Source organism: Podarcis raffonei, chromosome 14 (assembly GCF_027172205.1).
Source record: "Podarcis raffonei isolate rPodRaf1 chromosome 14, rPodRaf1.pri, whole genome shotgun sequence".
NCBI lineage: Eukaryota > Metazoa > Chordata > Lepidosauria > Squamata > Lacertidae > Podarcis > Podarcis raffonei.
Window position 1 is genome coordinate 13419946 of NC_070615.1, and position 26537 is coordinate 13446482.

At 43.6% G+C, this 26537-nt stretch overlaps 1 protein-coding gene across 1 annotated transcript in view; it reads right to left on the reverse strand.

Annotated features, from left to right (window-relative positions):
• Nucleotides 1-26537, reverse strand: part of FBN1 (fibrillin 1) — a 216013-nt gene that overhangs the window by 49313 nt on the left and 140163 nt on the right. Inside the window, 12 exon segments of the mRNA XM_053366046.1 lie at nucleotides 37-162; nucleotides 286-354; nucleotides 1125-1289; nucleotides 2380-2502; nucleotides 3891-4013; nucleotides 5544-5669; nucleotides 6439-6561; nucleotides 7342-7464; nucleotides 16683-16808; nucleotides 19123-19248; nucleotides 22359-22481; nucleotides 23434-23559. Coding sequence (XP_053222021.1) covers nucleotides 37-162; nucleotides 286-354; nucleotides 1125-1289; nucleotides 2380-2502; nucleotides 3891-4013; nucleotides 5544-5669; nucleotides 6439-6561; nucleotides 7342-7464; nucleotides 16683-16808; nucleotides 19123-19248; nucleotides 22359-22481; nucleotides 23434-23559 — 1479 coding nt within the window.

Sequence of the window (26537 nt, forward strand, 5' to 3'; positions counted from 1 at the left end):
CAAAAGCAATACTGAATAAACCTGAGGCTTACTTACCCTCACAGACTCGAGTGTCTTCATTCAGATAGTAGCCAGTTGGACACTGACACTGAAAGCTGCCAAATGAATTTATGCATTTTCCTCCTTGGCAAAGTCCAGGTAGCTCTTGACACTCATCAATATCTAAAATCAAATGTAAATGCCGACAGTATCTTGTTAAAGAGGACTGCGAACAAACGAAGCTCATGAAATAATAATTCATTATGAAATGGTGATTAGTAGAGAGCCACCACAAATATGCATTACCCTCCAAAATAACTGTAATAGGATTTGGTCGGAATCCCTCTCCTCCAGGACATAGCAGCTTGTAGTCACCTGAAAAGGGAAATAAATTTCATGAGCCTGCAATACCCAAAGTTCTGCTGCAAAAATTATCACTCTAACTCTCCTTACGTCGGGCTGCAAGGAAGGGATAGGTGTTTCTACATCAAGTCCTACCAGCAAAACTGGCCTCCCATTGGCTGCCAAACATGCAGGTAAGGTGGGCCTCTGCTCAAATCCCCACTGATGAAGGCCAGCTGGAGCCCCCAAATGCTGCCTCCTAAGCCCATCCTACTTCCATCCCATGCCAGCATCAACCCCAATTTGGAGCCAATTGCCATGCCCCTTCCGTTTTTCTGCCCAGTCGTCATGAGCAGAAGAAGGCTGTGGATACAGCAGTGGTCATTCAGCCCAGAAAAGCCCCACCAGCAGGAGCGAGGAGTCTGGTTTGCACCCTTATTTTTCTTCTGCAATCTTCTTCCAACCAGAGATCAAGTTGGAGGTTCCCAGGATGAACTTAACATTGCAATGAAGTGGTCTATACGTAACCTCTCTCCTGAGAAGTATACGGGGCTTGATTCAGACTTCATTGACACCCAAAGCAAGCTGAGCTTTATTTTTTCAAAAACAAAATTTGAATTATTTAGCTCCGTGTGAGACAAGTTCAAAGCCAGTGGCTTTCTACACTATAGCGCAATCTCCTGGCAATTTAGCACATGACTGTGCCTTGTGGGTGATCCTACTTGGATTGACTTTTGCTCAAAGGGAGCAAATGGACCAAGACACAAATGAGTCACCGTCTTGTACTGCTCTGCCTCACTTACTTGAGTTCACAGCTGGGCACTGCTCGCAGGGAATCCCCCAGGCTTTACCAAGGGAACAGCAGCAAGAGGCCTTGGAAACTCCAACTCCGATTTCATTGCTGCAAGCTGTATCTCCATTATCTCCTCGAGGTTTAATTTCCAAGTAACAGAAGCCAGAGCGTGTATCTAGTGGGCAAAAGAAGATGTTTCAAGTACTGTAGTGCCTTTCCCCCAAGTAAGCCAAGCTGTGCTCCTGGTTATCTTTCCTGATGTGTCAGATTTCCATATCTTTATTTTTTTACCTCAATAGCCAATACGGTTCTGTAGTTCTACCATCAACACCTCAAAAATATCCATCCCAGTTTACCATTCCATGCCTTGATTACAGTGGTACCTCAGATGCGAAAGGGATCCATTCCGGAGCCCCGTTCACATCCAGAGCAGAACGCAACCCGCGTCTGTGGGTCGTGATTTGCCGCTTCTGCGCATGTGCATGACGTCATTTTTAGCATCTGCGCATGCGCGAGCGGCAAAACCCGGAAGTAACACATTCCATTACTTCTGGGTTGCCGTGGAGCACAACCTGAAAACGCTCAACCTGAGGTGACTTTAACCTGAGGTATGACTGTATATTTAACTGTAGAGTTGCTTCACTTAACCCTAAAGGTAAAGGGACCCCTGACCATTAGGTCCAGTTGTTGCCGACTCTGGGGTTGTGGCGCTCATCTCGTTTTACTAGCCGAGGGAGCCGGGGTACAGCTTCCGGGTCATGTGGCCAGCATGACTAAGCCGCTTCTGGAGAACCAGAGCAGCGCACGGAAACGCTGTTTACCTTCCCGCCAGAGCGGTACCTATTTATCTACTTGCACTTTGACGTGCTTTCAAACTGCTAGGTTGGCAGGAGCTGGGACCGAGCAATGGGAGCTCACCCCATCACGGGGATTCGAACCGCGACCTTCTGATCAGCAAGTCCTAGGCTCTGCGGTTTAACCCACAGCGCCACCCGCGTCCCTCACTTAAGCCTAGTTTCACTTAATTTTCAAGAATGCAGAAAGCCTCAGGTTCAATCCCTGGCATCTCCAGGTAGGATGGGAAAGTGTTTTTTTGTCCAAAACCTTGAAGAGCTGCTGCCCGTCAGTGTACACAACACTTAGCTTGATGGAACAATGGTCTGACTCAGCTTTCTATGCATCCTATGTGACCCAAACCATGAATAAAACACTTCAGAAGAGCTACATATGTTGACTCAGGAAGCCCCAAAAGAAATGATATTTACCAACACATCCAACACGAGTGGGGTTCAGTTCGAAATCTGGGGGGCACTCACAGGTATAACTGCCAGGCATATTGAGGCAAGTGCCGCTGATGCAAGTTGTGGGGTCTGCACACTCGTTGATATCTGGACAGGAAAAATCCAAGAAGAACCTAGGAGTGAGCAAACATCCAAAGGCTCCAAGCAAATCATACAAACAGCAGCAAGAAAACCAGGTATGCCCATTTTCATGGTTTGTCTACTAAACCTAAGAGAAAAATACAAGGCAATGCCCATTTAAGCCTGAATGGATTTCAGTGTTCTATTGAATGCACACATCCTATACCCATTCTGCAATCACTTTGAATTAATATCCTTGGTTCCCATAATCTACTATTCCCTTCCTTGCCAGCCAATTTAGTAAGCATTTTTTAGGTGCAAATTAAATATTCTTCATATTTCCTATGCATATTGTGGTTTTTTTGTTTGATTAAAGAATAAAAAAAAAATGCAATTCTGCAAAATCAGGCACGATGGCCCCAATCCCGAAAGTTGTACATGGAATTTTGGCGTGACTGGAATGATATTTGCTGAGTGCCCACTGTCGTTTGAGAGTAGAGACCTTGCAGATGTTTATTTGACTACATATCCAACCATCCCTGATCATTGGCCATGCTGGCTGTGACTGAGAGGAGCTGAAGTCCAAAGACACCTGCAAAGTCACAAGTTCCCCCATACCTGTTTTAGCAAGTAAATATAAAATGCTTTGCATCTATCCACAACAACAGCAAAGAAAGGTGCCTGTCAGATTACATTGATTTAAGACTGTAAGGCTGCATATACATCATACATTTAAAGCACATTCGCACCCACCCCCAAAGAATTCTGGGGACTGTAGGTTTTTTTTAAGCATACTGAGAATTGTAGCTCTGTGAAGGGCAAACTACAGCTCCCAGGATCATCAGGAGGCAAGTGATTTAAAGGTATGGTGTGAACCCAGTCGAAGCATAACATGTGGAAATGCCTACCTCCAAACTTATTTCATTTTCCCAATCCAGCAGAAATGGTAATATATTTGGTGGGTGGTATGACTGAATGTGGCCATCCTTTGTAAGATCAAACTCATAGCACCAGGATGTCTTTGCCACTGAAGATTAGTTAATCTGGACCATAGCTGTCAATTTACAGATTTGAAAATAAGGGACCAGCAGCCTTGAAAATAAGGGATCAGCAGCCAAAATAGGGGATTTTCCAGGCACAGGTATGTTCAACTTCTGAGCCCTTCCGAGCCAAAGGCAGAAAGCCCAGCCAGCAGCCAAACGAAGCCTCATCAATAAGGGACAGCAGCGGGACATGGCGCTGGGATAAGGGACTGTCCCACCAAATAAGGGACGCTTGTCAGCTATGATCTGGACATATTTCTGAGAAAACTTGTTTACATGAGCAGTTAAGTAAAGAGGCCTAACCCAAGACTATCTCTTCAATGAATCAGCCAAGTAATGCTAACAACTAGACTGGCCGAGTCACATACTTACCTGTGCAGTTCCCACCGCTTCGGTCCAATTCATATCCTGTCTCACAGTGGCACTGGAACAAGCCAGGCAGGTTTTGGCAAGTCCCAAAGACACATATGTTGGGAAGGGCACACTCATCGATATCTTGAAGGAAGGGGAAAAGAGGCAGGAGATGCCTTAATTATTTTGATATAAGCAAAAAGGCAACTTTCAGCTTTAAGTAATGAACACAATTCGAAAAGCAAAATACAAAAGTGGGTGAGAAAAACACCTGCATGTTCTTTAAAAGTAAAAAAATAAAAGGCTCAAAGGGCATTCCCCATAAAAATGTCAGAGAGAGCAGGAATAAATAAATATTTAGCAGGCAGCTCCGCCTTACAAGGGACCTAGACAGTGGGGTGAGGCAGTTGGAAACATTTGTCCTCTGATAGTTCCAGTGTAGTCTCTCCCCTTATGGGATGAGTCTCAGAGACACTGTGCTCACCAGCCATGAGATATCTCTTGGGGAGACAAGTCCATCAGTTTAGTTATAGAAAGGTAGACTAGGGACACCTAAGAGTGTCCCTACGTAAAGAATGTTCAGCTTTCTCCCTGAGAAATTCGTGAAGATTGTTCAATAATCTGGGAGAGAGTAAAGATGCGTACTCAAAACTATAAAGGTAAAGGTAAAGGTACCCCTGCCCGTACGGGCCAGTCTTGACAGACTCTGGGGTTGTGCGCCCATCTCACTTCAGAGGCCAGGGGCCAGCGCTGTCCGGAGACACTTCCGGGTCACGTGGCCAGCGTGACAAAGCTGCATCTGGCGAGCCAGCGCAGCACACGGAAACGCCGTTTACCTTCCCGCCAGTAAGCGGTCCCTATTTATCTACTTGCACCTGGGGGTGCTTTCGAACTGCTAGGTTGGCAGGCGCTGGGACCGAGCAACGGGAGCGCACCCCACCACGGGGATTCGAACCGCCGACCTTTCGATCGGCAAGCCCTAGGCGCTGAGGCTTTTACCCACAGCGCCACCCGCGTCCCGAAGCTAACCCTGTTTCTTGACCCTGCTTATGCCAGTTTCTAGGGCGATAGCTGGGTTTGCTCCCTGCATCAGTCTTGCTGATTACAACTTGTTCACTTTGTCCCATAGAACTTAATGCCACTAAGAACTATGGATTGTTTATGTATAATTGTTTTTAATACTTGCAAACCACTTGCAAGCCTGTTTTGACATTATGCAGTAAATAAATTAACAAATAATAATAATAATTACTACATCAATAATGAATGTAGCTGCTATATGTAAAACTTCATTTCATCATCTGCATAATCCCAACTAGGATTCACGATTGATTGCAATGTTTGTTTGTATAGGATACCATTCACAGAGGTTTAGCATTGGTATGAGCTGTTGATGCACTGTGATGGTGAAATCATCATTCATAACCAACTTACGTTTCTTACAATTTTATCTCAATATGTTTATAAACCATTTGATATTTCATAAATATATACTAAGATGAGACACTTCTGCTGAAACTCCCAAGTGGGCACTTCTTTTTTATCCCAGTGGCGATGTGCCTTTAAATTTCTTTCAAATTGAAAACTAAAAATTCAGGAGACCTGCGGTGATTGCCTAATTACACTGGCTTGCCAAATTCAGGTAACTACGGTTTTTATACGGCACTGAATTACCTGTGCAGGCTTTCCCATCTGGGGTAGGTAGAAACCCCATATCACATTCACAGCGATAACCTCCTGGAGCATTGAGGCACTGGCCGTTTTCACAGAGGTTCAAGTTTTCTGCACATTCATCAATATCTGAAAAGAAAAAGAAGTCACAGCTGAGTGAACACTTTCTTTTATTTATGCCAAGGAGCAACTATTGCCCAAGGCCGGAAATTCTACAACAGAAACTAAAGTATGGACATAATGAATGCTTGCAAAATGGAAAGGGAGAGAAGATTTTTTTCTGCTTTGGAAGACATAAAGGGGTGGAGCCATAGCTCAGTATAAGAGGGGGGTGCCTGTGGGTGGGTGGGTGTGATATATATTTCTCCTAAGTTTGCAATAGAGTTATTAGCTAAACAAAAAACCCCACAAAGCCTGAAAAATGCATAGTCTTGACTACTGTATTGTTATTTTGGAGGGGAAAGGTATTGTTCTAGGTTTAAATACATACACTGAGATAAAATACGTATTTTGTGATAAAATATTGTTCAAGTACGTACTTAAATATGAATTCCCATCTGGACTTTAAAAAACACATGTGAGATTCACATGGGTCAAAAATAGACTGAATCATCCCTAATTTAAACAGAACTCTTTGCACTTTTTTTTAAAATGTAGATTAATGTGGAGATGAAATGGAACAAAATTATGAATGAACCAGTGGAAACAACTGCAACAGAACAGAAATAGATCTGCCTGAGCTTTTTACACAGGCCCTATGTAGTTGTTTCTAACAACAGCCACATATTCATTCAAATGGGTAAGATGGCCAGGTACGTGTTCCTGAGGAACCATTTTATATTGTCAAACACTGGAGGAAAGGGACTCCCTAAATGTCCCCCCCCCCGAGAAAGCTCACCTGTACATGTGAATCCATCCCCAGAGTACCCTTCTTTACACAGGCAACGGTACGACCCCATAGTATTTTTGCAATCCGCATGAGGGCTGCACATGTGTGTCCCATTTGAGCATTCATCTAGGTCTGAAGGGAACAAAAATGGCATTAATAAAAACACAAATATTTTTCATTGCAAGCTGAAAGGGAAAGTCTTGCAACAGCAGAAGGTCTATGAAAAAAAATCAATGGCATGAAAATTCGCGGGACAAAATTCCCAGTTAATTTTTTTTAAAAAAAGTAAACCTCCATATACTCTATCTGCGGATTGACATAACCTTCCCAGGTCTAAGTAAATTCAGATAAGTACTTAAGATGAAAACTACCAATTGCTATACCAGGCAATTCATCACCAAAACATGTCGCTGTGCCAAATGCAGATGCTAAATTTGGCATACCAAGAATTTAAGTGCAACATACTTAAAAATAAGCCAAGTTTTGATAGGTGAAGAAATAGTTGCTGAGGTACACTTTACTACTTTGCAGATTGTTATAAAAATGCCAGAATAAAGACTGACAGCAATTGTTTATACTCCCGGGAAGAGAAACAAATGTAATTTTAAGCTGATTATTTGAAGCGGTGGAGAGGGAATGCTTATTTCAAAATCATCTGGGCAACAGTAGAAGAGGCCTAAGGAAAGCAGCAAACTTTCCTTCTCTCCAAGTTTTTAAGGAGCAGTTAGAAAAACACCTGCAAGGGGTTCATGAGATCTCTGCACTGGCACAGAGAGTTGGATTTGATAACTATAAAGTCACTTTCAGAGCAAACGAAGCCAAAGGATGCCCAAATGATTACTTTCAACACTGACATATAAATATTTCGAGATTTAAAAACAACAGCACCTGACCAGAGTTCCTCTAACTCACCTTTACACTTGATACCATCGCCAAGCCAACCTGGGCTGCAACTGCATTTGAAACTTCCAGCTGTGTTCGTACAGATAGCATTCCGATCACAATTATGGGCTCCAATTTCACACTCATTAATATCTGCAGGGGGGAACAATAAAATGTAAGCGAAGCAAATGTAAATCACTTTCTCAAATTTCTTCGGGCAAACACTTTCCCCCCTTAACTGCTTTATTTTCTGATAAGCAGCTGGCAAATCTTTGAGTACAGTATTCAAGAGGTAAAGGGAAAGGACCCCTGACAGTTAAGTCCAGTTGCAAATGACTCTGGCGTTGCGGTGCTCATCTCACTTTACTAGCCAAGGGAGCCGACGTTTGTCCGCAGACAGTTTTTCCCGGTCATGCGGCCAGCATGACTAAGCCACTTCTGGCGAAACCAGAGCAGCGCACGGAAACGCTGTTTACCTTCCCACCGGAGCAGTACCTATTTATCTACTTGCACTTTTTGGTGTGCTTTCGAACTGCTAGGTTGGCAGGAGCTGAGACTGAGGAATGGAAGCTCACCCCGTCGAGGGGATTCAAACCGCTAACCTTCCGATCGACAAGCCCACGAGGCTCAGTGGTTTTAGACCACAGCGCCACTATATTTCCAACAGGTGGAAAGATTCTGCAGAGAGCACCACCTTGGCATTACGTTGTTTAATTATGCATAGGTGATTGAATCTGATTTTGATTGCTTACATGGCTTCCTTATAGCTTCATTTTAAAGCCAGCTTTCAAACTACCAGATGACTGCAATACAGAAGACAGTGAGAGATGCTTCACGAATTTGATTTCTGTGACTTCTAATGCTAGGTAAGATGATCCACACTTCCCAGGCTAACATGCAGATCCAAATGCATTCATTTTTCAGATTTTGTACTTTTCTGAAGTTTGCAGTGTAAGTAATTGGCTCAAAAATATACCCCAAAATGCTGAAGTGCACATTTTGGGATAAAATGTGTTTAGAAATGTGTACAATGAGATAAAATAAGTATTTAAATATGTATTTCAAGATAAAATATTTATATGAATAAGAATTTTTGTACAGGTTAAAAAATATATTACACATTAATCTGGTAACTGGATGAAACTGACTTGCACGGTTGGCATAGACTAGGAACTGCCTGTTAGTCGTAATAGCAAGTGGACCCACTTAAATTAAATGCCATGGCAATTTCAGTGGGTCTACTCTGAGTGGGATGTAGCTGGCTGCAACTCCTTATTGCTTTCTTTTTTTAAAGAAAGGCACCAAAAGAGTGGTTAGGGCAGGAGAAGGGTGACAAAGTAACTGTTTTTTGGGAGGGCATTTCACATCCTTCAAAAGCAATCATTTTGTGCCCTGAACTAAAGCAGAGACATCACCTTGCCGACAAAGGTCCATATACTTAAAGCCATGGTTTTCCCAGTAGTGATGTATGGAAGTGAGAGCTGGACCATAAAGAAGGCTGATGGCCGAAGAGTTGATACTTTTGAATTATGGTGCTGGAGGAGACTCTTGAGAGTCCCACGGACTGCAAGAAGATCTAACCTATCCATTCTGAAGGAAATCAGCCCTGAGTCTCACTGGAAGGTCAGATCTTGAAGCTGAGGCTCCAAGACTTTGGCCACCTCGTGAGAAGAGAAGGCTCCTGGAAAAGACCCTGATGTTGGGAAAGATGGAGGGCACAAGGAGAAGGGGACGACAGAGCATGAGATGGTTGGACAGTGTTCTCAAAGCTACCAACATGAGTTTGACCAAACTGCGGGAGGCAGTGGAAGACAGGAGTGCCTGGCGTGCTCTGGTCTATGGTGTCACGAAGAGTCGGACACGACTAAACGACTAAACAACAACAAAAGTTTCAGTCAGAGGAAAGGAGGTGCCTTAACACAGTGGTTTTCAAACTGTGTTGGTTTGGTTCCCTGATTATGAAACCAAAATAAAATTATCTTCCAGCTTTCCAGTAACACAAAGAGATCGGGCTCTGTTGCCCTATCAAGTCTCTTACGATTCCTGCAGAACCACTGTGAAGCAGGCTGCTACTCAGCATGACTAAAGATACCCAACACAGCCTCTAAAAACGAAGAGCAAAATATTCATTGACTTTACTAAAAGTAAGAGCACAGTGTCGAGACTGTATAAACATTTTCTCTATCTATCCCCCCCTCTCCAGATCTTGTTTCCTTGCAAAGTTTCCCTTTGAGCGTAAAACTCTGGCAGGCCAATAAAAACAAACATTCCGGCCCAAGGATGACCCTACATCCTCAGCCCGCCCCACTGCTTCTTCCTACTGGAGCACATGTCTTCTTATCTTTGTAAGGAACGTCGATTAACGTGATGTGAGGGTTCTGCTTTATTTTCCAGGCCAGTTTGCGTCACACACATAGGAAGCAAAGTTGCCTCGAATGATTTGCTGCTAGCACAAAACACAGTCGATTTCCATCTAGGAAAGTCTGCGGCAGCCTGCACTGCTCTCAACGAACAGTTGAGTGTGGGGCAAGCCAATGTTTTTTGAATATTGTATTCTGTCCAAGTCTATACAAAGTAAAAGCAAAAACAAGGCTGTAATAAAGGGCCGCAACACACCAAGAGGCCATGTGAACCGGTCCCAAGACTCCAGCGCTTGAGAGCAAGCACAGAAAAACAACCACATCCCAGCTCTCACACTAAACTTATACTGTCCCACTGAACTAAAACAGAACATAAATTGCTCTGCCACCAGCCCAGCAGCAGCCATCAACTTGGCCTCTGTACAAGAGTCATATTGTTGTGAGCCACCCTGCGAATATTTGTGTTGAAGGAAGGCATGCAGATAAATAAAACGTACACAGTGGAAACAGGCCATGGTGCATATGACATCAATTAAAGCAATGTACATAATGCAAACTAATGCATTGTTTAAAGTGAAAGAGACCTTAAAGGTTAACGTAAAGGGACCCCTGACCATTAGGCTCAGTTGCGGACGACTCTGGGGTTTTGGCGCTCATCTCGCTTTACTGGCCAAGGGAGCCGGCGTACAGCTTCCGGGTCATGTGGCCAGCATGACTAAGCCGCTTCTGGAGAACCAGAGCAGTGCACGGAAACGCCGTTTACCTTCCCGCCGGAGCGGTACCTATTTATCTACTTGCACTTTGAGGTGTTTTCGAACTGCTAGGTTGGCAGCAGCAGGGACCAAGCAACGGGAGCTCACCCCGTCGTGGGGATTCGAACCGCCAACCTTCTGATCGGCAAGCCCTAGGCTCTGTGGTTTAACCCACAGTGCCACCCACGTCCCGAAAGGGACCTTACACTGGCCCATATCCTAAGTCCTCACCCGCTTTGTGACTTCTAGGTCATATTCCTGCCACTATGTGGATGTGCTGAGAGCTGCTCCCAACCTTCTACAGATGCAACAAGAGAGAAAGTGGATAGCAACTTTCCTTTCCATTTCTCCCCAGCCCTGGGTCTTGGGCAAAGTAGCGGCTGGTGGGGCTGTACAGGCAGAGTTGTTCATCTGGCTCCCAGTGCCATGTGTCACTGCTGAGAAGGGGCGAAATAGCAAGGGCTTCAGTGCGAGCACAGTGGCAAGAGCAATGGACTGGCTCCACTGCTATGCCTACACCACGTCAAGCTCCACCGCTGTGCCCCTCTCCATCATGCAGCAACATGCATCGTTGGGGAGCCAGGTGGGCAACATGGCTCCACCCACCGCTACTGGGGAGAACATGCATCTTTGTAAGGTTGTGCATTTTGTCCCCATGTCAACTCTTGTTTCCCACTTGACCTAGGATGAAACGTCGCATGATGTGCAGTTTCTCTCCCTCTCCAGGTTTATTTTTGAAAATATGCACTTTAAAAACAAGCAAATGCATTTCTCAAGCGGTAGAGAGGTGACAGGGTGCGGGTACAGGCTTTTCTCCTGCTCACAGAAGCACGTGAGCGGCTTCAAACAGGGCTTTTGAGAAGCGCTTCAAGGCAGCTTCAGTGGCCCCATTTCAGCTGAAACAGGATTGTGGGGGGCACATTAAAGTGCTTCTCAAAAGGGCTGTTTGAAGAACCCACCCCTTCTTTAAATGATGGGGGAGAGGGATGCTTCAATAAATGTTTAAGAAGCTCTTTAAGACAGCTCCTGCTCATCCTGTTTCAGCTGAAACAGGATCACGGGAACTGCTATTAGACTGCCTCTCAAAAGTGCTGTTTGCCTTGTCAGTTTTGTCAGCTGATGGGCATGCTTGGAGGAAATGACCTCACGGACCAAACTGGACCCCCTGGTAGGCCAAGACTGGTCTGCAGGCCAAAGGTTCCACATAAAGGAACATGCAAAGGTTCTAATGACTAATTAGGCTACATGGGTTATGGTCCATCCAAAAGCTACTGTGATGGGAGGTATGCTTTAAACTAATATTGTTTCCTATGATTTCTTTTGCACTGGCACTGCACATTGCCCAGAGAAAAGCTAAAATAGATATGATAGTTCCAGGGCATGTGCAGAGTTTAGATGGACCAAGCTCCTTGGTGACAGGCATTGTAAGGACTGCTTCGTCATTTGCTAGTGGAGGATTTGATAAATGCATTGACCATCAGATGTACTGAATACAAGAAATGTGAAGCTTTGATGAAGTATAGGAAGTTGGAATTAGGGCTGGGTTTCATAAAGTAGTTTCTGACTCCCTGCTTCCAAACACTTTCTGTGTTGTGTTCCTCACTGAAGCAAGATATACACGTAGCTCAGCTGACTCAACTCACTTTCATTTTCTGATAATTAAAAATGATGGCATGAATCCCGCCCAGATTTCTGTCACAGGTAATATATATCTTTGCATATAACCAAATATTTCTATGAACTCTGCCCACATTCTTACTAAGAACTGAAGTGAAAACAGATTAACATCTGTATAGAATGGGACTGAATGTCCGTGGGTGGATTGCAAACAAAGTTAAATGATTGGGGGTGAAGGGGGAAAACATGTTTACTTGTTAAAATGGAAACAATCAGTCATGACTAAAGAGATGAAATATGTAGATGCAACTGTAATAGAACTCAGAGGACATTATGTGGCTGTTCTCATGAACAAAGAGACTACTCTTGAAAGTTGTATTCACATTTTTGCAATTCTCATAACAAAGATTGTGTTGGTGTCTTTGGCATGTCAACACAAAGAAGAGAATGCATCCTCCATTGTCAAGCTGTTCAACCCAAATGCACACATTTTTAATGCTGTCACCAAATGCTGTGTCACTGGGGTGAGCGGGGGGGGAGGTCTCCTCTCTGGGAATAGGAAGCAAAGCACTTGGCTCCAGGTCTGAGCAATAAAATAGGCTACAGACATTTTTAACAAAGGAATTTGGACAGTTGGGACAAAAAGAGGACCCCTGTTCATCTTCCAAGGGCAGCTGCAAATACTGTGTTCACATTCGAGTGAGCAGTAAAAGGAACACATACTTCACACTGGCTGCCAGAGTGCTAAACTTATGATAAACACAATGCACAAATGTTCGGGGGACACATTCTCACAACTGAGACCACCCCCTTCGTCCTACCCCTTTGAATCTCATTACACTACTGCTGCAAGCTCCCCCTTGCATTGCAGCTGGCTACACATGCACTGTATTCATTGCTTTATTTATTTATTTATTTATTTATTTATTTATTTATACTTTGCAAGTTTATACATTTACATTCATTTTGACATTTCCAAACTTGACTTCCATCCCCCCCTTTCTGCGGTTCCTTAAATTTTGTCTTTATTATCTTCTGCATATCCAAACTAACTGAATTTGCTCATTTATTCATCTTCTTCAAATATACGTGTACTCTTATAAAACTGCAGGTTGTTACAATACTCCTGCCAATGTTTTTATCTGTTTATAATTTATCTGTAAATATTCAATAAACCGTTTCCATTCTTTTATTAAAAAATAGTTATCTTGATTTCTTATTCTTCCGGTAAGTTTCGCCCAGCACTGTATTCATTGCTGGTCCTTCCTTAGGTTCCTGGAATCCCCTGCCGTTTTTCTGAGCCCTCCTTCTATCAACAGACGCTCTCTTCTTCCTGTATCTTGCTGCTCCTCATCAGCAGCAGCAGAAGCAACTGCACCATGGCAGTAGGAGGAATGCAGAGAGGCAATGCCACCAGCATCTTCAGCTGAAGCAACCCAAGGTTGCAAGTTCCCATCCCCCATGGCAAAACATTCCTACCCCTAGAAAGCTAACATACAGAAAGGCTCCTTGCATGCTATTCTCCCCAACATGCTAATTTTTCTATGGCGGTCTTAACACATCACAGTAAACCATAGCTAAGATTTGTTCTTTGCTTAGCGTAGTTTGTTCAGAGCAAAATGAACCACAATCCCTGGTTTGGACACAACACTAAAGCCCCATCAGCACTAAACATTTAGAGCACTATGACGCCACTTTAAACAGTCATGGCTTCTGTAAAGGGAATTGGGGTTGCTTGTGCGTAAAGGGTGCTGCAGCTCTAGGCAGCGTTGCCTGGATAAACCTTTCCCTGGCTGGACAGCTCTTTCTCCATGACTGTCTCAGTCACTGGCAGAATCCGTCAGTGGGCGTTTTCTGAACTTCTTCCAACATAAAAATTCTTTGACCCCAAGTCTCCGCCTAGCCTCTCTGCGCGGAAGTCTCCTGCGCAGAGCGGGCGTGCCCAACGGAGGTCCTGGTCTCTCCCTGCTGCTCTCTGTGGAAGAGTCTCGGAGCCCTCCCTCCGCAGCCTCCTCTTTCTTCCTGGTGTCCCTCCTATTTCCTTCCTCCAAGGAAGCTTGCTCTCTCTCCCTGCTGGTTTCTTCTCCTGCATCGTCAGGGAGCCTTACCTCCACCCTAGGCTCCGATGGCAGTTCCCTAACAGCTTCCCTCAAAGAATTCTTGGAACTGCAATTTGTTACGGATGCTGAAAGTTGTTAGGAGACCTACAATCCTCAGAGTGGGAACTGCAGCTCTGTGAAGGCATGATAGGGGTCTCCTGGTAATTCTCATGCCTGTTTGAAGTGGTATGGTACTGATTTCAATGCATAGTGCCGATGGCTCCTAAGCTGGATGTCATCACTTTTTGCTCCTGCTGGTGAGAGACTAGGAGCAAAGTGTGATAGATCTCAGTGTTCACTGCAAACTATGCTTACCCATGAAGTGGGCTTTTGTGTACGAAGCTTTCTCCGGAGGGTGGGGTAGATTCGAACGTGGGATTCCCACATCTATACTAAGAAGTGGTACCAACCCCAAAGGACTTTTTGAAATCTATATATCTATCTACAGCAGGCATCCCCAACCTTTGGACTACAAGTCCCATCATCCCTGACCACTGGTCCTGTTAGCTAGGAATCATGGGAGTTGTAGGCCAAAACATCTGGAGGGCCGCAGGTTGGGGATGCCTGATCTACAGAATGCTGGAAGGTTGGTCCAAGAGGGAAAAAGCAATTATTGCTTAGATTCACATTCATGCATGTGTATTCATGGCAGAAGACAGCTGTTACTAATGAACAGGGATACATGATGTTCCCACACTGCTCTCACCTAGAATCATTTTCAAATATTTTTGATGCCTGTTTTACAACATTAATTTCAGTTTCCTAGCAGAAGTGACTTATTGGCTGATGTATTTGTCCCACTCTGAGACTGCAAGAGTAGTGTTTGTTCTAAACCTGCATTAAAAAAATTAAATTAACCATATGCTTGTGTTTATATTTTAGGCAATAGCTATGATTTGGAACCCCACTGCTCAAATACCAACATCCTGTGTTATTAATGCAACTGGCCTCTGAGCTTGTAAGTTTGAACTTCAGTGCTTTTGGCTGGTGAACGAAATGAAAATCATGTATGTTTTGGTTTTGCTGACATATCTTGATATAATTCACTTAAAATCAAGAATCTGTACTGCTGTCACTTTGAAAGCACAAGGAGAGAGGGAAAGAAAGCTATTTAAACACATACTATTCGCCAAAACATTTGGAAAAGAGGGTCTGCTGTTTGCATACAAAGTGTAGACTTTCCAAATCTAAATCCAATATGGTCTTGTTGACATGGTCCTTGGTGGTCTTGTCACGATGCAGTGAATTACATGCTGTGTTAGTTGGTCCAGTCTTGCTCACAACATGGAACTTTGCCAATAACTTAGGTGGAATAAAACTTAGTATAAAAGATTTTGCTGGAGTAAAGGTCAGTTCTCATGTTTCATCTTCCAGACACAGGAGACATTCCTAAATCTGTATGCATAGTGACCTAGTTAGGCAAAACACAGCCCTGACTCAATGGCCCACTTCACATGTAACATTAAATCCCAGTCAAAAAGTCAGGAGTATGGGAGAAGTGAAGCAGGGACTTTTGAGCACCGTGCACTTACAGACTGCTTGTTCAAATATATCCATAGTTAAATTTTAACTATGGTTTAACGTTACATGAACAGCAGGCTAATATATGAAATCCAGGATTACAAAATAGGCTTGGGGTTTTATGGATTTCTTATGGCGCTTAATCTATTAACTGCAAAATCACCCACTGGTTCCAAGCCAAAGGCACCCAGGAGTTCTGGTGTGTACATGGTGGTCCTGTTTATCCATGAACACCTTTAGTCATGTTAACTACAGAGGAATTGAGTCGTACCTGTGTGCTACCCATTCACACAGAGCATGTGGACAGATACAGGAGTGTTTCCTGCTTTTACAGATCTGCGACTTGAGAGCTCACCCTCAAAATCCGCAATCTGAGATGCCATTGAGCACAGGCAAACCTCAACAATTTTGATAGGAATTAAATGTAACTGGATGAAGGATCATGGAAAACCCATACTTCCTTTGCTGGACCACAAGCGTTTTAAATTAGTAGCCTTTAGAACGAGGGCCTACTGCTATCCCCAACCTAGAATGTGGGTTTTAAAAAAATCATATAGGTCCATCCTTCTCCGTCCTTTAAAAATAATTAACCAGAAAAATAACAAAAAGAAAGTGTGCAGCCCACCCTAGAGCAAGCAATGATATACCAACTGAGCTTTTTATATTTATTCTTAGCTATTATTTTGAAGATGAGAGAAGCAAAGCACTCTCCTTGTGCCAGATGGCATAAAACAACTGGCAGCTTTCAAATCACTCCACGGCTATAAAATTAACCACGGATGTATTATGAAAGTGGCCAGTTTGTTGAGTAACTGACCAGCTAAGCGCCTGCCAGCAAAGCCCAGGAGATTTCTCATTATTTCTCTCTCACGTCAACTAATCTTAAATTTGTGTCCGAGAAAGAGACATGGCATTCTGCTTTACCAAACAAATGGGCAACTATTCTGTTGACAAATATTTGTATATAGTTGTAAATGGGGAAAAACTACCTATTTACATATAATCATAAGACATATACATACCTGTGCAACCCGTTGTTCCTTTCTTGCCAGAATAACCCATATCACAGTGACAGATAAAGGAGCCTCTTGTATTCTCACAGCTTCCACTCAGACAGATGTTCGGGTTCAGCTCACATTCATTAACATCTGTAGGGGGGAAGGGGTTATAGTTGTAAAAATCTTAAGAAACTGCTACTCACATTTCACTCTAGATACAAGTATTGTTATAAACTATTACAAAAAGGGAGGAAGTAGCTATGACATTTTTGGCAGGGGAATGATATGGTTTTGGAAACAGATCCATGCAGCGCTGTGAAAAGATTGGAGCCAAAGGATAGTATTCAACTGACTTCCACACATCGCGGTGAGCCATTGAGATGAATGGCCATGACTGTTTAGGCCCATTAACGTCAATGGGTCTACCCTGAGTAAAAGTGAGTTGAAAACAACCCAAAGTCTTAAGCCATTTAGGAAGCTGAGGATAGTCTTGTTTCTAGCTTCTTGTAAAGGGTAAAGGGGACCCCTGACCATTAGGTCCAGTCGTGGCCGACTTTGGGGTTGCGGCGCTCATCTCGCTTTATTGGCCGAGGGAGCCGGCGTACAGCTTCCGGGTCATGTGGCCAGCATGACTAAGCCGCTTCTGGTGAACCAGAGCAGCACACGGAAACGCCGTTTACCTTCCCGCCGGAGTGGTACCTATTTATCTACTTGCACTTTGATGTGCTTTCGAACTGCTAGGTGGGCAGGAGCAGGGACTGAGCAATGGGAGCTCACCCCGTCGCGGGGATTCGAACTGCCGACCTTCTGATCAGCAAGTCCTAGGCTCTGTGGTTTAACCCACAGCGTCACCCACTTCTTGTAGGTAAACTCAAAAGAAGTAACCTGGAAGTTTTCCTCCTTAGAGTTGTGATGGGAACAGAAACAAGCCCTGGAAATCTTCAGAGAGAGTTATCTACCTCAACCCTCTGATGGCTGTTCCTATTCATTTGAATATGAGCATTCACTTCTACTTCTCTCCCCTCCCCCCATTGGCTCCTAGTTTGTTATTACCATTTTCATGAGCCCAGAATCTCTAAGAGTGAATATATCTGGCCTATGTTTTCTTATTATATTCTGAATGTTCCTCCACCACTGGTATTAAAAAGTGCAGTCACCTACCAAGGTCTTAATGTTCTCCACTATCTTCTTGTGTGGAACATTTCCCCCTCCTTAGGGTAATTTCAATCCTAAAAGGTCTGGAATCATTCCACTGGAATCCCAACCCTGCTTATAAAGGCTTCACTTCTGAAGATCTGTACTTCAACTGAGGCTTCCTTAGCCTGTTTTACATTAGACACTTTATCAAAATGCTCCAGAAGCTCACAGAAAGGATTTTTCACTCTTGATAGGGATAACATGCATGAAACTTATAGCAAGTGTGCTAGCTCTGCCCCTCATCCCAGCCATCATCAGCTTCTGCCAGCTCCAAGACAACTGTGTACAGCAGGGCTGCCTCCTATACTCAAGAGAAGCTCTCACACATTTTGGAACTCTGGAAAACCAAAGTTCCACACAAATGGAAGAATCCACAAGGATAGGAGACAGACCTCAGCAACTCATCATTTTGGCTAATCTACTTTATTTACATATAAACACACATGGAGCACTGCAAGATGGCTCCCTCTCTCTCTAGCATCAGACAGCAAAGAGAAAAAGAACAAAGGACAATAGCTCCACTTCACGGAACACAGTAACACAAACATCCTGTCTCTGTCACTTCCCACTTTGTGGAGTCAAAATATACACCGTCGTGTGATAGACAAAAATCCCATGACTGCAATCATGGAGCAGGAATTCTAACAGACTCCCCTGCTGCAGACAGTCACCCTGGAAGATGCAGAGGGCCAGAGCAATGCGGAGGTGCATGGGTGGAGAGGGTGCACTCACGAAATTACTCTTTGCTCCTCAAGTGTTTAGTTAAGGCCTGCTCAGAATGTCAGAACGGGGTTTGTGTTCCCTTTTCAGCAGATAATCTTAGAGAAAACAGACTACCATATTTTTCCATGTATGAGATGCCCCCATGTATAAGGCAACCCCCAATTTTAAACTTGAAAATTTTGGGGGAAATATCATCTTATCCACGAAAAAATACGGTATGTTTTAAACATTTTCCTTTATTTATTTTTTTAAAAACCAAACAGAAACATTTCTGTGTTCCCCATCTTTGAAAAACAGGAGTCTTTCGAAGGCACTTTTATAAAGTTTCATCTGCAGCCAACATCTTCCAAATGATGTGAAAATGAAACAAATGACATTAAGCGATCTTGACAAGTAGTGGCAAACAATTGCCATCTATCATCCACATTAGTAACAATGATGAAGAGTTACTGCTTCCTTGCAAATTTCAAACAAATCACCATCTCCTTTATTTTCATCACAGGCAGGTTACTAACAGGATTAGGGTAACATATTTTTTACTTACCTAAACAAGACTTCATGTCATCGGATGTCATGAATCCATCATAGCAAAGACACCTGTATTCTCCAGGTATGTTGGTGCACTGGCCCCCATCACAGATGTTATGATTGTCTTCACACTCATCAATATCTGTAAGAGAAAATGACAAATTCTTAACCAGTTCACACCCAAATCTATCCTTTCTGTCTTAGTTAAGTGATACTTATTTCTGGAAGCGAAAGTACAGAATTGCCACATTACATCTATTAAAGCTAAAGAAGTCCACATATAGATTTCTTTTGCAGAATAATCTTTTATTATAATATAATATTTTGCATCTGCTCTCTCTGCTGGAAAAAAGCTTTGCAATATTTAGCATTTAAAATTTAACACTTATCCATACCCCTGTTTACTACCAGTGGCCAGGAAACTGATCTAAGATGCTGGAAATTCCTCTTTTCTTGCAGCTACCAAGCTATTTAAACTTATTGGGTGATATCCAACATCAGCCATACTCAGAGTAGATCCACTAAAAATCAATTTGTGTGATGTTAATGGGTTTACTCTGAGTATAACTTATTCTTTTAGGGGGGAAACCCTCCGTGTTGTATAATTGCAAACTTTTATAAGTTCTCATGATTTTTTTCCTTGACGATAACGCCACATACTAGCTTAAGATCCAAAACTTTGCTTGGTTACTCAAAGGAAATGTTTGCAAAACAAAGAGCTGAGCTGAGAACCCCCTCTCTTCGGAGAGAAAGGGTGTAACTCACAAGGAGATGAGTCCATTGTGTATGTTAGGAATTATGCAGCTGCAGAAAACTTAACTCATTTTAACTACTGGGTCCAAGAGTTTTCGGACCATTATTCATTTTCTGCGCAGCCAACACAAAACAAACAGATACTGTTCTAACTGTTGTTTTTGTAAGGAGATGCAACCTGGAAGACATCTCTTGCTGGCTACTGCTTTTCTTATTAATCACATGACGCTATCACACTCATCAGCTGTTTGGAACTACATCCTTAGCTGAACTGGCATGGGGGAAAAACCACTTATTTGTAAGCCACATAAAAATAATTTATTTCAAGCCTGTACATGGAAAATCTGCCCCACCTATTTCTTCCCCCTTGCACTTCACGGCCTTCAGACACTGCTGACTGCTGGGGGGGCACCCTTCATCTCTGTACTGATGTATACGTAACTGTCAAACTAGAATAAAGGTAAAGGGACCCTGAACATTAGGTCCAGTTGTGGCCGACTCTGGGGTTGCAGCGCTCATCTCGCTTTATTGGCCGAGGGAGCTGGCGTACAGCTTCCGGGTCATGTGGCCAGCATGACTAAGCCGCTTCTGGCAAACCAGAGCAGCACAAGGAAACGCCATTTACCTTCCTGCCAGAGCAGTGCCTATTTATCTACTTGCACTTTGACATGCTTTCAAACTGCTAGGTTGGCAGGAGCAGCGACCGAGCAACGGGAGCTCACCCTGTTGCAGGGATTCGAACCGCCAACCTTCTGATCGGCAAGTCCTAGGCTCTGTAGTTTAACCCACAGTGCCACCCATGTTCCTCTTTCAAACTAGGATACCTCTGAGGAAATGGGATCTATTCCACAAAACCTTAAGCCGCAATCAGTGGCTTTCTCAACAGGGGTACAAAGATTGTTGAAGCTTCCTCCCGGATCAAAAAATAATTAAAAGCTAGCTGTATTATAAATGCCATCATTTATTAGAGGCATTTATAATACAGCTAGCTTTTAATTAGAGGCATTTATAGTCCTTCAAGAGGTGTTGGGCACTGTATATGGTCTTTCCCTTTTTCTTCTCATAGCTACTCAGTGAGGTATGCAAGGAAGCATATCAGATTTTCTTGGTCTGCGTCTAGCCACTGTTCCAAAGACGGCATGTTCCCTTTTCTCCTTTTCCCTCCGCCTTGCCTCTACCATACTGCCTCTCTTTTATTAAGGGACAGAAACATAACACTCAGAGAACCATGACTCTTTGACAGCCAGAAACCCAATCTTCAATAAGTGCTTGTGCCAGAAGAACTTGTGTTTAAACAAGCATTTCCCCACTGAAGGAAGCGGGCACCTTAAAATTAAAGCACTCTGGTAGAATATCTTTGTGGATCGTGGTTTCCTGTTCCTAATACGTGGATGCTGTCACATCTGTGAAAAGAGGCCACTGCAAGAAGTTGGAAAACTGTACTTCAATACTGAATACAGATAACCTTTTAAAATAAGAAAGCTGTGTGTGCAGAGGATTATGGCCAGCCCACATCCTTCCTGCAGAATCTTTGGCCTTCGAAGTAATACGCCTGTGCCCTTATTGCATAATTCCTGTGACTGTAATTTGTTTTAACTGTTTTAGTTCTGAATTTTAAATTGTGGTAACCCACCCTATGGCTAATACAACAACGACAAGTTCCTTGCTGAAACAAAAGGCAGAGTTGTTTAATTTGAAATTGTTGTAAGATTTCACACTCTACTTCCCTAACATCCAAAGCGGCCTGATGCAGCAATTTATTTATTTTTCATTTGCTTATAAAATACATCCCTTTTTTGGGGTGTAGCCCATCCACGGCATCCCACGGAATAACAAGAACACAAAATTAAGATCAGCAGAGGGCGCCATCTTGGTCCACCTCCCTCAGTTGGTGGGAGTGGCCCAGGAAAGGACACTCTCTGTGGCAGCGCCATAGCTGTGGAATTCCCTTCCCACAGAGATGTGCCTGGCATCTTCACTATATAGCTTTCAGAAAATGCTGAAGATGCACCTCTTTGCCCAGGCTTTAGACACCTGAGACGGGTGTTATCAGGACTCACCCTATTCTTGTGTCTGTACTATGCTTTAACTGTTTTAAATTCTCAATTTTTAATTGTTGCAACATACCCCACGACCTGCTGGTGAAGGGCAAGTGGTAATAATAACAATGCAATGATCTGAAATAATCAGCATTTTAACGAAGTCTGCAGCATTAACAGTTATTTAAACATCCCATTAAAACAGCTACAGAGACGAATAAGGCTATTAATCCTGCTACATGTGGCTCCCAAATCTGATAGTTAGGGCAGCAATCCATTGCATAAATGTGTGGAAATACCACTGATCTCGATGGAACTTCTAAGTAAACATGCAAAGGATTGGGTTGCAAAAATGGCAATGACGAATACATAAAGTGAGAATAAGGCAACAGATACGGCCAAAGAACCAGAAGCAGCTTGGCAGTGGTTGTCAGTATAAATGTTCACAAATTGACTTTACCAGTGCAAGTTCTGTGGTCTGGCATTAGTGCATATCCTGGTCTGCAGCTACACTCATAGCTGCCTTCCGAATTTGTACAGAACGTGTCGCAGCCACCGTTCATAATGTCGCATTCGTTAATATCTAGAAAGAAAGAAATGACAATGTAAAGCACAAAATATTTTCTATTCCTTTAAAAAAAAAAATACTGCCTGTGAGGTTGTGGGAGTTTGAAGGTTCTCAGTGTGCTTTTAAACTGACACTAAGCTGATTAGTATTATCTTAGGACACTCTAAAGTTTTCATTCCAATATGTTGCGGGGGTGGGGGGAATATGTTCAGACAGGAAAATCAAATAGTGGAATGTCCAACTGTCGGGCTTAAATTATAAAAGGGGGGAAACTGATTCCACACTTTGAATTGTATGTTGATGTAGGTTGCATCTCTGTAGATTTCCTTCCCCCAAGGGGCTTACAACCTAGAAGGGGGGGGTGGCAGCATTGTGCAGCTTCACACTCGTTTTACATCTGAAGATATGATGGGCTAACTCACATGAATCTTGGGGGTGGGGCAAGATTCTTTTTCAAGGAAGATTCAAAAAGACGATTGGTTGAAGTGGCCCACCCTCCAGTTCTATCTACCTCCTTCTGAAGCTGCTCAGTAATATAGTTTCTTGCTTGGGAGCACGGGAATTGAACTTTTCTCTGAATACTGAACTTAATTGGGAAGCAGAAGAAGTTACAAATCCCATGCTCCACAGCAGAAACTACATGCACACGAAAGGTTATACCAAGAACAAACTTAGTTGGTCTCTAAGATGCTACTGGACAATTTTATTTTATATATATATATATATTTCACTATTCTTAACTATGTTTTGTTTGCTGGTGCTCACAAATGGATTCCTTCTTGTAAGTTATAGTGTTTGTGTTGTGTGTGCGCGTGCGTGCGTGTGTGTATGTACACATATACATACTGTTTGTAATACCAGTGATTTTTTTGTCAACACCACAAGAACACACACACACACACACACACACACACGCACACACACACACCCCTCTACTACTGACCCATGAGGAAAACAAAGCTCTTACCAACACAGAACAATTTGTCAGGCGTGGACTGATATCCAGGGTTGCAGGCACACTGGTATTTTCCAATGAGGTTGACACAATGCCCATTTCTGCACAGATTTACACTCAGGTCGCATTCATTAATGTCTATTTGAAAAGGGGGAAAAGAAAGACACAACATTTTAAGTTCCTATGAACGATCTTTGTCTTCTACCTGCCCCTCACCACCACCCCAGCTGAATAGTTCATATAATTTATTTCATTTGTATTCCACTTTCTTCTTCCAAGAAGCTCATGGTGGCATATATGGTGCTGCCCCTCCTCATTTAATCCCCAGAGCAGCCCTGTGATGTAGGCTGAGAGGCAGGGACTGGCCATGGGTCACCCAGCGAGCTTCATGGACGAGTGTGGATTTGAACCCTGGTCTCCCAGGTTCTCGTCCAACACTCAAAACCACTACACCACACTGGCTCTCTATGTTGATGGTAGCACTGAGGACAAATATGAAGACCTGGTAACCATAGTGAAAATAGAATATGAAGTTGAAGAAGAAAGGGCTGTGCACTGTGCCCTAGGTTATGAAATCTGCCCAAGCGCCAGCAGCTGAGTTTTGGCTGCACAAAGCTATATTCCTGCCAAGAATAGAAGAAGTCGCCAGGGATTTTAAGCCAAACTCCAGCCTGAGATCTACTCTCAGAAAGGCGAAAAGGAAAGAAGAACAGAAGAACTGCATTTCACCTGAATTTCAGCTTTGTGCATTTCCGGTTAAGTGGAAGGATCCGCCGCACATGGGCGGAAGTTAAACATGCACTATGGAAATTAATATAGATGAGTTTTAAACAACTCTGAAACTGGGGGAACCACAGAATCTGTAATCAGGTGGGGAGGGATCCTCCAGCTCAACTGAAACCAGGTTTTACTTCCTCACTAACTAGTTCCACTAGTGGTTAACATAAGCTTTGCCATCTGAAACATCACAACAAAACCTTAATTTTGTAACGGGGTGGGGTGGGGGTGGGAATCCACCTAAACTTTCATTTAGAGACAGGGGCTTAAAGCAAGAGATGGAAGATTTCAGTTTTAACAGCAGTGAGCCCCAGAGTTGTGTGGGTGGGTTGCCCAAGTTTCTGCGCTCACAGAAAGCTAGTTTGTCAGGGAATGGGTTCGGACCCAGACTTTGCCCAAAACACTTAGGTTTCTTTAATATGAGAGCAGTGTTTTGTTTTGGGGAAGGATTCAAACATACTGGAGCCTTATACCAAGTCAGACCTTTGGTCCATCTAGTTCAGTACTGTCTAAACTGACTGGCAGCAACTGTCCATGGTTTCAGGCAAGGGACATTATCTACTGCACCTGGAGCTGATGGGCAGTGAACTTTGAACCTTATGCATGCAAAGCAGATGCTCTAACATTGAACAGTGGTCCCTTTTGTTATTATTACTAGCAGTAGTAGTAGTAGTAGTAACAGTAGTATTTTGATCCTATAATTGCAGTCTGAACTGCAAGAGGAAAAAGCTGCAGCACATTAATTCTGCTAAGCATGTTCCTTACAACAGGTTTCAGAAACAAAGCACCTATGGGCAAGCATCTTGCTCCCAATGAGATGATCATTCAAACCAGGAAAACATAACTAACAGATACAGGAGTGACTCTGGACCAGGGAACAGTCCACAGCCCTAGGTTTTTGGATCACTCATGGTGATGAGTTGTAATGCTCAAACTGTTCTGTAGATGGCTTCAGGCAAGCAGTTTCAGGCTGTAGTTTGTGTCACCCTTGCCAAGGCACTCTGACTACAATCCTGTTCCAACCGTAACATAAGGACTCTCCTCCCTAGAAGAGAGGGGAGTGGTTGTGGGCGGGAGCCCGAGCTCCGCCCCTAGCGGGGGGCGTTAGCCCCCCTGCTACCTTACTCACCTGGCTGGCGCTCACGCCCCCTCGGAGGGCACCCAACCAGGTGCCTCCGGGGGGGCGTGTTAGCCAGCCTTTATATTGCAGTGCCAGCCCCTCCTCGGCCTTCTTCCTCGTCGTCCCGTCGCGAGTCACCCACCCTCCACTCCCTTAGAGCTCAGGGCCTTAGTCTTTCTTGGCCTTGCTATGGACCTTAGGTTGGTCGCCCCGGTTGTCTGGGGGGCCTGGTAGGAATTTTTCCATTTGGCATTAGGCCTTTTGGTTTTTTCGCCTACCTCGTAGCAATCGTCACAAAGTGTTGTGGTGTGTCGAAGGGCTAGGTGTGGCTATCGCCTATGCCTTCAATTTTTGGGTATTCCGTTAAAGGAATCTGGCGGTCGTGTATTCTGTCCGATGCCTGCTTGGCGGGAGGCCATGGCACGACCCTCGGTGACATCAGGGGTGAGCCTATAGTTGGATGAGCATCAATAGGCTCCACCTACTGGTGAATACACCCACCTTGTTTGTGACCTCCAATGCCTAAGCCAATACCTTTTCACTGCTGTAATCAATAAAGTTGTGGCCTTTTCTTGCCCATTAACCTAAATCACGTGTCCTTGTCTGTTTATTTCACATCGCGGGGGTCGGGTCCTCGAACCACAACTACAGTGAGATGGTAGGGATATCTGTCCTGGGCATACCCCCAAAAGAGGTGCAAAAATGGCTTTCGAAAGACAGCTGTTACAATTATGTAATGTCATCTTATGTAGTAGGCCACGCCAAGCAGCACTGTATATTTTCTCATTGGCCCTGAGTCTGCAGCCTAACACAGTAAATCACATTCAATCGATAAGAACCGGACACTGATGCTGAACTGCATCAGTATTTTGCACAGGAATTTCTGCCATATGGGGGATAATAAAACTGATTTACTTTACAAGTTGCTGAATGGATTACGATCAAGTAATACAAGTGGAAACATTTGAACACTTGAAACCACCATACAAATGTTAAATATTATTATTAATAACTATTACTACAACTACAACATTAATAATTTTAATAAACACAAGTGGGCTGCTTGAACAGCAATGCCCATAGAGAATCTGTATCACTCTTTTCTTAAATCTAGCCCCATTCTGAACTCATCCCTGTACCATTTCCAGGAATGGGATGGAGAAAGGGGCCTAAATTTGAGGAGCCTTTCCTCTGTATGTGTAATAATGGGTCTGTTGAG